General features: G+C 36.9%; 1 protein-coding gene and 1 long non-coding RNA gene across 4 annotated transcripts in view; one reads left to right on the top strand and one right to left on the bottom strand.

The window, feature by feature from the left end:
- LOC117801977 overlaps nt 1-13,895 on the top strand; it is a 41,073-nt gene extending 27,178 nt beyond the window's left edge. The window contains exons 3-4 of the long non-coding RNA XR_004624912.1: nt 11,808-11,921; nt 13,753-13,895. This is a non-coding gene — a long non-coding RNA (uncharacterized LOC117801977). The remainder of the gene's footprint in view (nt 1-11,807; nt 11,922-13,752) is intronic.
- The window catches only part of PAPOLG (poly(A) polymerase gamma), a 29,348-nt gene continuing 21,790 nt past the window's right edge, over nt 6,769-14,326 (bottom strand). For 2 of the 3 annotated variants that reach the window (XM_034659181.1, XM_002927156.4), the window contains exons 15-22: nt 13,889-13,998; nt 11,889-12,010; nt 11,474-11,649; nt 11,004-11,092; nt 10,712-10,926; nt 10,111-10,176; nt 9,873-9,929; nt 6,769-8,179 (exon numbers count right to left, since the gene is read on the bottom strand). In XM_034659181.1, the coding sequence (XP_034515072.1) occupies nt 8,081-8,179; nt 9,873-9,929; nt 10,111-10,176; nt 10,712-10,926; nt 11,004-11,092; nt 11,474-11,649; nt 11,889-12,010; nt 13,889-13,998 (934 nt within the window). In that variant the 3' untranslated portion in view covers nt 6,769-8,080. Of the gene's footprint in view, nt 8,180-9,872; nt 9,930-10,110; nt 10,177-10,711; nt 10,927-11,003; nt 11,093-11,473; nt 11,650-11,888; nt 12,011-12,996; nt 13,124-13,888; nt 13,999-14,326 lie in introns of those variants that run through there. The other variant, XM_019807900.2, reaches the window with a different exon arrangement.

The raw sequence follows: 14,326 nt of genomic DNA, 5'->3' as shown, positions 1-14,326 counted from the left end.
TCTTTTTTTGCTGTTAGTTCTCCTGGATCCATTTTCTTCCTGCTCCAGCCTAGACTGAAGGCTAAGGAATGCTACCTAGATGTAATCCTGGGAGGACCTGTCCGTCCATCCCATTTGTAGAACCTTGCCAATCTGTTGGAATACTTTCGTGTTGCAGCTTCCCTGTGAGGTTTGAAGGGCAGGTGTGTCAGATGGGAGAAAACAAAGCAGAGTGGGCTTGAGTGTCACTTACACAGATGGAAGTGGCTGAGCGGGGCTAGAACTGGACTTTCCTGCCTTAGCCGTGGGCTCCCTGCAGAAGGCCACAGTGCCCCCTGCAGCCTGGCACACATGACCATTGTTGCTGCTGGCCAGGCAAACCTCAAAAGTTCCAGACTCTGGGCACCTGGGTGGCTCTGTCGGGTAAGTGTCTGACTCTTGGTTTCGGCTCAGGTCGTGATCTCAGGGTCTAGGGATGAGCCAGCCGCAGCTCAGGCTCCGTTCTCAGCAGGGAGTGCGCCTCTCTCCCTCTCTTTCTGCCACTCCCACTGCTTTCTCTCTCAAATAAATCTTAAAAAAAAAAAAAAAAAAGGTTCCAGACTCCACGGAAGAGTGCAAGGAATCAGAAGTTTGATCCACACCTCCACCTACCTTCTTTCGTAAGTGGGAGATACAGTTGAACACTAGACTTTGAGTCATACTCCCTGAGTCTGCCAATGGATAGTTACGCCATTTGGAGCTGGTCGCATAATCTAAACCTCAGTTTCCTCATTTGTAAAATAATAAACAGTGCTACCTCATAGGATCACTGTAAAGATTAAGCGCCATAATATTTTAGATGGCATATCCTAAATGCTCAGTAAATGTTAAACTTTCATCATAATGGTCTAGAATTTCTCAGGAGATAGTAATACTTTCACTATTTAACCCCAATTCTCTTGTATCCCTAAGTTCCTGGTCGATGGTGGAATATTATATGACAGCTGTGTACAATAGAATGTTTTTTTCTGCCAGAGAGGTATTTATTTTTATCGAAGTCTAGTTTGACATACAATGTTACATTAGTTTCAGGTGTACAACATAGTAGTGGACAAGGCTGTACGTTACACTGTACACAAGTGTAGCTACCATCTGTCACCACACATCATTATCATACCATTAACTATATTCCCTATGTTATACTTTTGATCTCTGCTACTTATTCCGTAACCAGAAGCCTGGACCTCCCACTAACCTGCACCCATTTTTGCCCACTCCCCACCCCTTCTGCTCTGGCAACTACCGGTTCTCCGTATTTATGGATCTGTTTCTGCTTTATTTGTTTGTTTTTTTGATTCCACATTTAAGTGATATCAAGCACTATTTGTCTCTCTCTGCCTGACTTATTTCATTTAACATAATACCCTCTAGGTTCCATCCATGTTGTCATGAATGGCAAGATTTCATTATTTTTTATGGCTGAATAATATTCCATTCTCTCTCTCTGTGTATATCTAGATATATATATATAGATATATATAGATTCTATATACATATATATCTCAATCTTCTTTATCCATCTATCAGTGGACGTTCGGGTTGCTTCCATAGTTTACTGTAAATAACGCTGCAGTAAACATAGGGGTGCATATATTGTTTTGAACTAGAGTTTTCATTTTCTTTGGGTCAATGTCCAGTAGTGGAATTACTGGATCATATGGTAGTTCTATTTTAATTTTTTTGAGGAATCTCCAAACTGTTTTCTTCAGTGGCTGCACCAGTTTGCATTCCCACCAACAGTGCACAAGGGTTCCTTTTCCCCTACATCCTCGTCAACAATCCTTGTTGTTTCTTGTGTTTTTCAGTTAGCCATACTGACAGGTGTGAGGTGATATCTCACTGTGATTTTGATTTGCATTTCCCTGATGATGAGTGATGTTGAGGATCTTTTCACGTATCTGTTGACCATCTATGTCTTCCTTCGAAAAATGTCTATTGGTGTCCTCTGCCCATTTTTTAATTACTGTTTTTTTTTCCTTTGGTGTTGAGTTGTATAAGTTCTTTATATATTTTGGATATTAACCCCTTATCAGATATATCATTTACAAATAACTTCTTCCATTTCATGGGTTGCCTTTTTATCTTGTTGATGGTTTCCTTTGTTGTGTAAAAATTTTTTAGTTTGGTATAGTCCCGTTAGTTTATTTTTGCTTTTTGTTTCTCTTGCCTAAGGAGACACATCTGAAAATCGTTGGTAAGGCTGATGTCCAAGAGATTACTGCCTATGCTTTCTTCTAGATTTATGGTTTCAGGTCTCACATTTAGGCCTTTCATGCATTTTGAGTTTTTGTGTATGGCATAAGAAAGTGGTTTGGTTTCTTTTCTTTTTCTTTTCTTTTTGCATGTAGTTGTCCACTTTTCCCAGCACCATATAGTAGAATTTTCTAAACGAGTAATTTATGCCCCTTACTTGAGTGACACTTGGTTAATAAGGTATGTTTGTCCTTCAGTTTACCCTAGTCCACCCTCCAGGGATTGAGGACATACCTTGGCCAGGTCAGGTCAACTGACCAACGCTAAAATAAACACCAACTAAATGTCCCAAATCTCACTGATTTTTGGCTTCTACATTTTTTTCTTATCGATACAAAGATTTTTTTTTGCTAAGACTCTTCCTTGGGAGGAATGAGTATCTGTACTTCACCTACTTCTCCCATATGCCTTATGCTGTTCTTTCAGTACTGTTTTGCTAGAACAGTTTGCATCCTAGTAGAGAGAGACTGAATAAAGAAAGATGATACAAGTTTGAAATGAACTTTTGGAGAGAGAACACCTAATGTAGTGTATTTCAAACTGTAGGTCTTGACTCAGGAGAGGTTATGAATCTTTAGTGAAATCATCACTAGCACTTAAAAATAACCTCTATCACAGTAAGGAAAGCATTTTGTGTGTATAAAATTTAATTATATATGTGCACACATACATATATGTTATATATATATACACACATTCATGTATGTATGTATACATGGGCTAGCTTGTAATATAAAATGCATTTCTTACTAAGCGTTACAGTTGAAAAGGTTTGCAAAATTTTCACTGAGTTTTGTTTGCCGCTGCGATTGAGATCCTCCATCAGGTCTCTCTTCTAGATAATCTTACTCAAATTCAAAAACAAAAAACCAGCCAACCAAATAGGGCTCTGTTCTTTTCCTGAGCATCTTCTGAGCACCCACTACATGAAGATTCTTGGGTAAAGGTTACCACTCTCAAACCTACAACCCCTTCAGGGGAAACAACTGAACAGTATGCAAGTTGGAGTAATTGAAATATTAAAAGGCAAAAGTAACATGTTAGGAAGGTAGGGTGATTTACTCTGGCCAGTTTATCAGAAGGCTTTATGCAGCCCTCAGGCCCCAAAAGTCAGCAATCGGAGACTGGCAAGTAAGGGCTTTAGAAGTATGCTATTTTGAGGACTAGTAAGTAAAAGTTTGGCTAGATCATATAGCTGGAAAGATAGTTTTTAGAACACGTGCTTTAAAAGCAGTAAATTCTACTTTGCCTTAATACCTTCATGCATTGGGGTCCATAAAGCACCTGCTAATTTACTTTAAAACATTTCAGCATGAAACAAAAAACATTTCAGCATAGTGTGATAATTCTGTTAAAGTTCTAGAAGCCCTTCTGTTACCCATAACTCAATAAATACAGGAAGCTTTGCTAATTAGCTTAATGTCAAATGTGTCTCCATTGGTGCCATGAATGACTCGCTAATAATCTAAATGATGTAGACATGGGTTATTTGTGAATTCAGTGTGAGTATTCAAGATATGTGGATTGGCTAAAAACACATCACTGTTAAATTTACAAGAATGTACTACTCTGTAACTTGTACTTCTGTAGATAGTACCCAAGGCCTGATTGCTAAATGTACCTCTGTCCAGCCATTAGTAGAGAACTCTGCTCGCCTTTTGTTGACCAGAGTGACAGATTTTGCCCCCAGTACTCGAGGCAGATGCCACCATATGCTACTGCTTGCAATGTTCAATGTTTGTGATACAAATTGAGTATGAGCTTTGCTTTTATATTAAGCAGATACTGGATACCATTAGCTGCTAGAAAGAGTCTGGGTGGTAAATGACCAAATTGGCTGTCAGTTTGAGAAACATCGAAGGTATCTTGAGTTACTCCCCAATAATATCAATCATCAACACCTATTTAGCAAAGCAAGTTTATTTACTTATTCCAGACAAGCGAGGCTTGTGTGTACAACTAAGAAAGAAGACAATCCAAATAAAAGGCAGGAAATATTAGTAAGAACTACACAAACCACTACCTAGAAGGGAACAGCAGCTGCAGCATTCATCTTACAAGATCCTGCGCAGTGACGGAGCACCACGTACCTCAGAGAGCTCCGGAGTGCCCTGTAAGGTAATAACTTGAGTCTTTGCTAAAATGCAGCAGTAGCTTAGAACTTGTAGCAAGTCTGATGATAATCTTCTATTCAACTAACATCAAATATAAAATTTTATCAAAAAAATCCAGAAAAAACGGGGAATTTGGGAAGGATCTGATCTTGTACAATTCTTTTAAAAGATTCCAAAGGAATTTATTGAGACCTGTTTTCTTCCATCATCTGCACTACTTACCACTATCATCATGACTTAAATTCTAAGCTCTGGGAGATTTAACAGATAGTTACTTAAACACACACATTATTTTTTAAAACTAAAGTTCTATTTATTGGTCTGTTCAGTCTGTTCTGCTCTGAACCACAAACATGAAGGAATAAGAGAAAACTTTAATGCTACTGAAACCAAAGGATTAGGATCCTTAATGATTCTAACGATCATTCTAAGCTCTTCTACTCTGATCAATCTTAGGTTGAAATTTGTTTAAGTTTGACCCTGTTAATGAATCTAAGTAAACATGAGGACGTTTATAAATTCAATAGTATTTCTTTTAAAATACTGATTGATTAAGGTTCATCTGCAATATATAAAGAAACTCAAGAGAGAAATTTGGTGTTCCAGAATCCTCCAACAGCCCACTTTACTAGTTAGAGCCATAGTACATTTTTAGAAATGTACCACAGAAAAATCTGAATGGAAAAAACCTCAAAGAGTCTGGGATTATTCAATCTTGGAAAGCTGTGGTTCCTAACAATGCCCCATCACCCCCCCTATTTTTTAAAAGGGTCATGAACCACTCTGAAAAGCTGATGAAATTTATGAATCTCCCCTCCCCTGAAAAATGCATATAAACAAAAATTTCCGTATACATTTGCAAAGGATTCCTCCCAAAGGCCCATGATCCCCAAGTTAGTAATTCCCACTTCAAAGCTGAGGAACACAGAATAAGGTTAGCCCACGTAGACATTGTCCATCTTTACTTTACTGCTACCGTAGTCAAGTAAGCATTTTAATGATGTTACTAGATTGTTGCCTTAGAGACACTTATTGTAAGCACCAATAGTCTTTTAAAATTCATTCTGCCCCAATTTTACAAGGTTTTAAGCCATGTACCCCCTCAAATGAGTTAAGTCCCTCATTTAAGGTAGCAATTATTTTCCTTTGATATACACTATTCTTCAGAGCCAGTCCTGAACACTGAGATTAAAATTTAATACCCTTATGAAAGTGAACATATGTCTACATACTGGAGGTTATTTGATTTTATAAAATGTATTTCGAGGTATAGTTTCAAACTTGAAGTATTTATTTAGTGCCTCTGAACATAACATACAATCCCAGACCATAACTTCACCTTTTACTTACTTGGAACCAATACAATGGAGCTCTCCTACTATGGTCAGAAATTGTTCTGAAAGTTCTACCTACTGTTTAGGATAGGAAACATTTCATTTCTGACTAAACCCACCATCTCAAAAGCACCTCATCAACTCCCCAGTTATCAAACAGGTTGAAGAATGAGATCCTTGAGGTGTCTAACATTGAACCATTTGGCTATATCTCAACCCCATGCTGAATGGACCTTTAAGAGAAAATGAGTATACTGGGGTATGGGGTTAGGCCTGTAGCTTTCTTATTAAAAACTCCACTAGTCACTCCAAAGAATCTGTTTAAAAAGGAGGGTAAACATGTGAATGCTTAAAGAGACCTTGAGGACTGATAATCGAAGGGGAAAATAGGTAGATATTAAACAGAAATGCAAACATCATATATATAAAATTTACTCAAAGTTTAAGAATTTTTCAAAGTCTGAAGTCAGGTGACCGTTATATAGTCCTTTCATAATCATTTACTTTTGCTCAAAGAGTATTTATAGAACAAATCTTAGAATATCTGAATAAAGGAAAAGAGTCAGCTAAAAGAGCTTTCCAAAGCGAGCTACAACTTGGTTTATAGGACTTCATTCTTGTCTTTTGCTATGTAAAAAGTGAATAATGGAACAATCATTTTTCCTTGCTCCTCTTCTAATTTTTCCTTTGAAGAGTTAAATGCTAGCATTGCCATTTTGGCAACCTAGGGATCAGGGAACAGGCATGGGTGAAGGATACTGCCCTCTGACAATCAGAATTCCAAGCATTTCAACTCAGTGGTAAGGGGCTTGCAAGAGTATGGACTATTACTCCTTGGGCTAAATGAGTCCCAAGAGTCCTATAAAATACACAACCAAGTATTTTCCCTGCACTTGTGTTTTTCCTACCAGAACCTACTAAATTGCCTAGTGAAAGCTAAAGAAAGCAATAAATACTAGCATTCCCGGCTGTCCAATCTATACATTTTCATTTTAAGAATAATTCAAGCATAATCCATATTTAAAAAATTAGACTAAAGAGAGACAGTAAAGGTTTTAAAGTTTTCTCTTTGAAAAGATGGTATCTTACAGTACATACAAAAATACTCTGAAAATACATACGACTTCATTTACAAAACACTGAATCAACATATTACAAGAAGAAATTACATGGTTATGGATTTTAATAAACTGAGCATGCGTTCATGAAACTTAAAAAATATTAAGAAATGCATTGAAAAAAGCAGTGTAAAAAAAGACAACTCATATAGTTAAATAAAAATTACAAAGGTCCTGAGCCAATTAATGGTTGGTAACAATGTCATTCAAAAATGCCTTTAGGTTTCAGTAAAATCCACTGCTTAGTTCTGCATGCCTAGTCCATGAAGAAACTGTTTGAAGTTGTGGGGTAAGTAATGGTCAAGAATTACCATGCCAATTTAATTTTACACCTCAAAAATACAAGTCTGCCATACTTCAAGGTATCTTATTGTTGGTGCTGGAATGAGTTGCTCCTCAGTAAAAAATAGCAGTCAACTAACAAGAATGGCATGAGCTAGGATAGGTAACAATTTCACCATTCATATACTGACTTTCAGTATCTTGGTTATATTCTGATTCTTAATAAAGATGCATTTTCTAAGGCCTCCACGGGAGGCAAAATATAGAGAATTTATGGTGCCCAACTCTTATGTAATCACTGGACTAATCCTCCATGGTAACTATGCAACACTTGGACAGAAAGGCACAAAAAAATAAAAATTTAAATATTCCATGTGCCATTCTGGAAAAAAATAATTTAAATCAACAGAATAGACAATAAGTACATCTACACAAATGAGGAAAGCAGAAAAGATACCTCACATTCATTTATCTCAGGTTTCACAAAGTGGCTTCAATGCTAAAGTAAATGTGTTAACATTTGGAAAATTACAAGACAATTTTTTTTTGTTTTCAACTTTTTCAGTTCTATACAATGATTCTAACATAAGACTTAAAAAAAAAAAAAAAAAAAGTTCAGGACTTGTTTTATCCGTATCCAAAGAGCCAAGAATTGGTTCCCACAACAGAGAAACAAGCATCGAAAGTTAAGGCAGTACAACCTCCAACGCAAAGCCATAATATTGTAGCTGACAATTTGATAGCAGGTGATCCTCACAGAAGTGTATGTAGCAATCAATGAAAGAATGCTACGGCATCTGCAGGTCAAAGTGTGAGAGTTCAAAAACCACTTCAAGGTCGTTAGTCCGGTGACTGAAACTTTCACCTTATTTTATGTATGACAGCCACTTCTATTTTAAAGAGTGGCTGCATTTATGCCACTAAATGATTGCATATTCACTTAAGTAAGGAGGCACTGCTTTTACCGATTAAGGGTCAGTCGAATGGAATTTTTGATGACTCGGATGTTATTTGCTGGAACCGGAGATGATGAATCTGGTAGTTCTTTACTGGGTAGTCTCTATTAGAAAGGAATAGAAACAAAGAAGGAAAAGCAAATATATATTATCGAGTCCCAACTAGTAAATCAAACACAAAACTGAGTTTTCCTCCAAATCCCTTAAGCTCTTAAACGCTCACGTACGTGTTGGATATTTTCTTCCAATGTTCATAAGACATTTCCTTGTTGGGAGGACTTTTTTTATACAGTTAGAGGTGAAAAGCAGAGGTACAGGGTACGGGTGGAGGTGGGAGAAGTGTATGTACAGGAAAAAGGACTTTATTAAATTACTCGCTACTTCTGGATTGAGAAATGCAGAACACAGTCTTCCTCAAAGTCAGGCAATGGTAAAATAAGTAGGAAGAGCAGGGTCACTAAGCAGAAAACTCTTGGGGTGCTAAGTGAAAAATGAGTGTGTTACAGAGGAAAATTGCATATCCAGTTAGTTTTCGTAATACATTCATGGAGAAGAACACTCAGTAAACCCTACTTGTGAGATATTTAAGTTTTCATGAAAACTCACTTTGTAGCCAGACCAGGTTTTGTCAATGATGGTGAAATCAGGGACGTCTAAATTCTGAGGATACTAAAGATGATTGTATAATGAAGGCAAATGCTAAGCAATTGAGAAAGAGACCTCTAAAATACAGGTAACTGTGTGATGGCAGCAGTATGCGAGAATTACCTCCCCTCCCGTGTTACCTTAGCTAAACCTATATCCTACCCACAGCCATTCAAAAAATATGAAAAATTTCAGACATACATAAAATAGGACAATGACGACTTCAATGCCACAACCAAAAGTCAGACGTTATTAAAATCTTGCTACATTTGTTAGGTTTATATCCTTGCCCTTTATACTTGAAATATTTTAAAGCCAGACCCAGGCATGTCATTTCATGCTTTCGTACTTAATATCCATATCAAACTTTTCTTCCATTATCAAATATAATTATACACCCATATTTTTTGTTACCCACTTTTTATGTTAAAAGAAACTGTATGACTCCTGCAACTAACAGAAAGTATGATACTTTCTGTTTGCTTTAAAATGGCCAATAGATCGTGAGGGAGCTGGCAGGGTGACAGTTGATTGTGACAAGTACTTTATTCTTTAACAGGGGGTGAAAATAAGCCATTTTCCCCCCTATAAACTCTCAGAGAAGGGCGGTCTCTGATATATACACACAAGGCTGATTTTTGACCACCTGCTTATTAATTTACCATGCTTAATACTACCATATTATTAGTTTCAGTGGAAATTCTTTAAAAAATAAATTTTTAAATTGAGAGTTAGGGGCTCTTTAGTTCATGTTTTAAAGATGCTTACTATGAATACCGATACATTTGGCTCTTCCAAAATACTAAAAAGTACCAAACCTAAGTTTTGATAGTAAGCAGTGGTGTACAACAAAAATATACTGTCGAGTGTTGGTAAGAAATTACTGGGCTGAGCACTAAACTCCTTTAAAAATAAACGAAGGCTGAACATTATCTGAGTAAGTAATGAAGTCTTACCTTCCTCTTTTTCTCCCTTCTGAGGTACATATATTTCATGACCAGCCACCGTTCGCTATTACTACCCCAACTCCCAACTATACTGCTGTTCTTTGAGGACAGGGACAAAATCTTATCATCCTGCTCTCTCACTCAGTGCAAGGATCTTAAGGAGCTTTTTGTACCTGTAGATTACTTCTGAGTAAGACTTTGTTACCTTTTTGCGTGATGTATCAATAGTTGGAATAGGCATACATTCTCCTCCAATGGCATCCTAAAAACAGAATTATATTCAAATGAAAACTTTTTCCTTTGTACGCTTATTTCTACACAAAATAAAACACAACCCAAACTTCACAGACCTATCTAATCTGATCCACTTTCAAATACAGTACTCTTCCTGATACATGGCTCTTTGAAAGTAGTATTTTGAGGCACGCTATTAATATATTTACCATTGCTTTTCTTTTTCTGTCTTCAGGAGCACGTGATTCCTTAAATGTTGATTCAAGTCGAATAAACTAGAATATAAACATTAAGATGAATTGCTATTATTACCTACAAAAACCATACAATCTATATAAGCTGAGAAACTAATGATAAGGCTTTCATCAAAACTACTGCAAACATGGGTTGGTGAGGGAAAAGAATTTAAATTCAACTAAATTCAGTGGCCACCATTAACTTCTACAAGTGGAGTGATCTTTTGGGTTAAATCAATTCAGATGATAACAAAGTAGTCTTACCACCACCTACTGGAGGCAGAAGACATCAACATTATAACACATAATAAATATGATCAGTTACCAATAGTGACTTCTGTGTAAGTCAAGGAGAAACTCAGATCAATCATTCAAGTTTTCAGATCTATTACTAATTTGAATTTAGGATGAACAATCAGTATTATTCCTTCAGTGTTTGGGCAAATATTCTTTTTAAACAGTCAAATCCTAAGGGAGCACTAAGACAGCTATGGAGAATTGTGAATTTCTTCAGTGCTAGTTTAACTAAAAACAAAACAAAACTACAGAATTACCGCTAAGGTTGTAGCTTTACCTTTTCTATGTCTTTCAACCTCTTAGAAGACCCATCTATGGATGGGGAATGGGATCTCTTGTGTGTAACATTCTTAGCTGACATTCCATTAAGATGTGGTTGTCCCTGGGCAGGGTTGTGGGGTGTCGGGATTCTAGGAATGACATTTCGTCCTACTACAGTAGGAATGGTGCACACAGCTGGGGGTGATACAGCTTTTACTGCAGAATCAACTTCTGAAAAGGAAAGAAAAATTCTAGTAATTAAATGTATACGTAGTAAAATCATTACTAACAAAAGTGCAGATACCTACTTGCACCAATGACCGGGATAGATAGTCCTTGTGCTGGTGGGACACTCAGTGGCTTTTCCACAATGACAGCAGCAGGCTCAGCATTATTCCTATTAAAAGTTTTGAATTATCATTGAGTAATTTGTGTTACTTATTTAAAACACTCTTAACATTCAGGATTATCTCTTTCAAGTACTCCTCCTTTAACATTTCACTGGAGGAAGAGAAAAGGGGAAGAAAGGCAGAGGACCGAGTAAAAAGTAAGAAAAGAGAAAACCTGTGCATTTCTGTGTACTGATCTAACCCTACATCTTCATAAGCCTATCCCATGTCCCACAGGATTACAACAAATTTTTGAGTATTTCTAGCCAGAAAATGACTAGCAACGGGTAAAATAAAATATATTAACAATTAAGATATTTAGCTAAGGTAGAGAAAAGTTTACATCATCCCCAAACTGAAGACTGAAAAGAAAATTCTGAAATACAGACCTTTCTGCTTCTCCTGAAGGAGGAACGTCAGGCTTGGAAGGTTTGTTTGTAGACACTGGGGAATTAAAAGGTGTTCCATTATCAGTGTCCCTGGAGCTATCCAAACAATTGCTATCTAAAGATGATCTTTTGGATTGTGGTCCACTTGAACTTCGACTAACATCAGAAAGACTTTGCTGAAAGAGGGGAAAGCAGTTAGGATTTCAAAAACCAAATGAAAATAATTACTGGTTTCAATTCTGAAGTACATAAAATGAATTATCTTTTGTGATTAATGTAGGGGAGATTTTAGTTCTAGATTGAATTGTACCTTTCTTTCCTTTTCTCTCAATAGGTTTGGGAGCTGTTAGAAATGCAAATCTGGTCCCAGGATTATGTGTCTGGTGGTACTGGAGAGTTAAGATTACAGACTCACCTTTTTCTTCTTTTGAAGAATCTCTGCTGGAAGGTAGTGATGAAGTTGCTTTTTTTTAACATGAGTTGCTTCAATTTTCATTCCTTCCTTTAGCATGTTTATATTATTTGCCTGTCTGTACACTGTAACAATGTTAATATGTTAAATGGGCAACTTCTTCCTGAACTGAGAGGTATGTTTTCTCTAAAATGCATACATTTGGTATCTCCCCATAATCTCACAAACACACATACCCACCCTGCTTATAGAACAACCATTTCTCAAACATTTTCACCACGTCACAATCCTATTTAAGTACCAATTAGGGGCGTCTGGGTGGCTCAGCTGGTTAAACATCTGACTCTTGGTTTGAGCTCGGGTCATGATCTCAGGGTCATGAGATCAAGCCCATGTCGGGCGTGGAGACTGCTTAAGATTCTCTCTCTCCCTGCTGCCTCCCTGCTAGTGCGCCTATGAACTCTCTCTCTAAAGAAATAAAATCTTAAAAAAAAATAAGTACCAACTCATTTTCTCATGTCCAACTTCTAAGATTTTCCAATAATTCAATCTCATTAACAAAATAAATGCATGAAAAAAAATTTTATTTTCCCAAAAGACAATCTCTTTCTCATAATTACTTGCCCAAGTCTAAGCTAATCCTTGAACTAAATATCCAAGATGAAATTCAAGCTCTTCTCCTCCATGAAGCTTCTTTTACTACACTAATCATAGAATGTCAGACTGTTAAGGAACTATCTAGAAATACACCCTTATTGTACAGGTGGGGAAATGAGGCTCAACAGCCCTGAACAACTTGCTCAGACTGAAATACACACAGCCCTAGAGTCCTATTCTAGTGCTTTTCACATCTTGTAAGAAAGTCAGTCTTATTTATTAACACAAATTATTTAATGTATGTTCAACTCTGAATACCAAATTAGATTATAAGCTTACTGAAGACACAGATAAGAGGCTTCTTTTGCACAGTAACTACTGTGACATGTGGTAAATTATCTAATCTCTTGGGGGGTCTCAGTGTCTTTATCTAGAGAAGAACATTCTATAAATCTATAATAAACAGAGCTTCCCAACCTCCTGCTTTTGGAAAAATGAGCCCAAATTAGAATGGAAAAATTTATGTTTTCATTCCAGATTGCTTATAAAAGCCTCGCCAGGGGTGCTTGTTCAACTTGCAGACTCTCTGGCTCCTCTCCCAGAGTGTGGGATTCAGTAGTGCTGACGTGAGGTACAGGAATCTGCATTTTCATGAGAAATGTGAAAGCTAGTTTAGAAGAATTTAGAAAACTCAGATGAGCCAAGCCAAAAATATTAATAGTATGAATGTACACTATTCCAGATTAAGACAACTCCAAATTTATAACAGATACATTAAGATATTCCAGAGAGGTGTCATTAGGGAGCTGGATGTGAAAGACACTCTTTCACTGATTCTGAAACATAATCAATCAGCCAGCTGCACTGTTCGTACATGTAAAAAAACGTGAGAGCAAATCATCTTTGTAATTGTGCTCCTATCTCTGCATGATGAAAATAAAAAGCACCTGTATGGTTTCTTTATTCTTTTTATTTTAAAATAGATAATACCACCATTTGGCACAAAACTCAAACAGTTCAAGGGCACTGAGTGAAGTCTCCTCGCCCCATCCCCTAGACACAACTGGTTCATTGACCTAAAAGCAACCAGTTCTGCCAGCTTTTTTTGAAGTTATATATCCTTCCAGAGATATTCTATGTATTTATAAGCAAACAACACACATTTTTTTAACTTATAGAAAGGGTAGCACACTATACATACTGTTCTGCAACTTTCCCCCCACTTAATGTCTTAGAGATGTTTTCACCATGCCTTTATTTTTTAAAATAGCAGCATAGGTTTTCATAATATGGATGTACCGCATTCACTTAACCGACTGAAAAACAGAGCCAGCCAGATCCATGGCAGATGATACCGCGCTGCAGCTGAGGTTGAGAACCACCCCTCCATGATGACGAAGTCTTACCTGTATCAGTAAATGACTGTATATCATAGGTCAAATCTATGTTAACGCTTTCTGCATTTTCTACTCTCCGAAAAATTATCCCAAGGAACCACATTGATACGTAATTGTTGCTATAAAATAAAAATTTTAAATTTCCATTAATTTTTTTTCTATAATTCTACAGATGTCATTTGGTTATTCAAACTTGGCCTCTATGGAAGCATAAATACAAATTGCAATGGTTTGGCTAAATTCTTAAAACTGACAAGAAGAGCACTGACCAGTTATCCTGTGTTGTTATAAAAAGGATTAAATGGCTTTGTAAATGACATACTAAAAATCTACTTAAAGATGTCCAAATTTTTGATGGCGTTTCTGCCGGGGTCTGTGGGCTACCAGCATAGCATGTACTAGGTTTAATGCATGACCACTCAAGCTCAAATAATGTATCATCCTCCC

Source organism: Ailuropoda melanoleuca, chromosome 4 (genome assembly GCF_002007445.2).
Source record: "Ailuropoda melanoleuca isolate Jingjing chromosome 4, ASM200744v2, whole genome shotgun sequence".
Lineage (NCBI taxonomy): Eukaryota > Metazoa > Chordata > Mammalia > Carnivora > Ursidae > Ailuropoda > Ailuropoda melanoleuca.
This window is presented reverse-complemented; position numbering and strand designations above follow the sequence as displayed.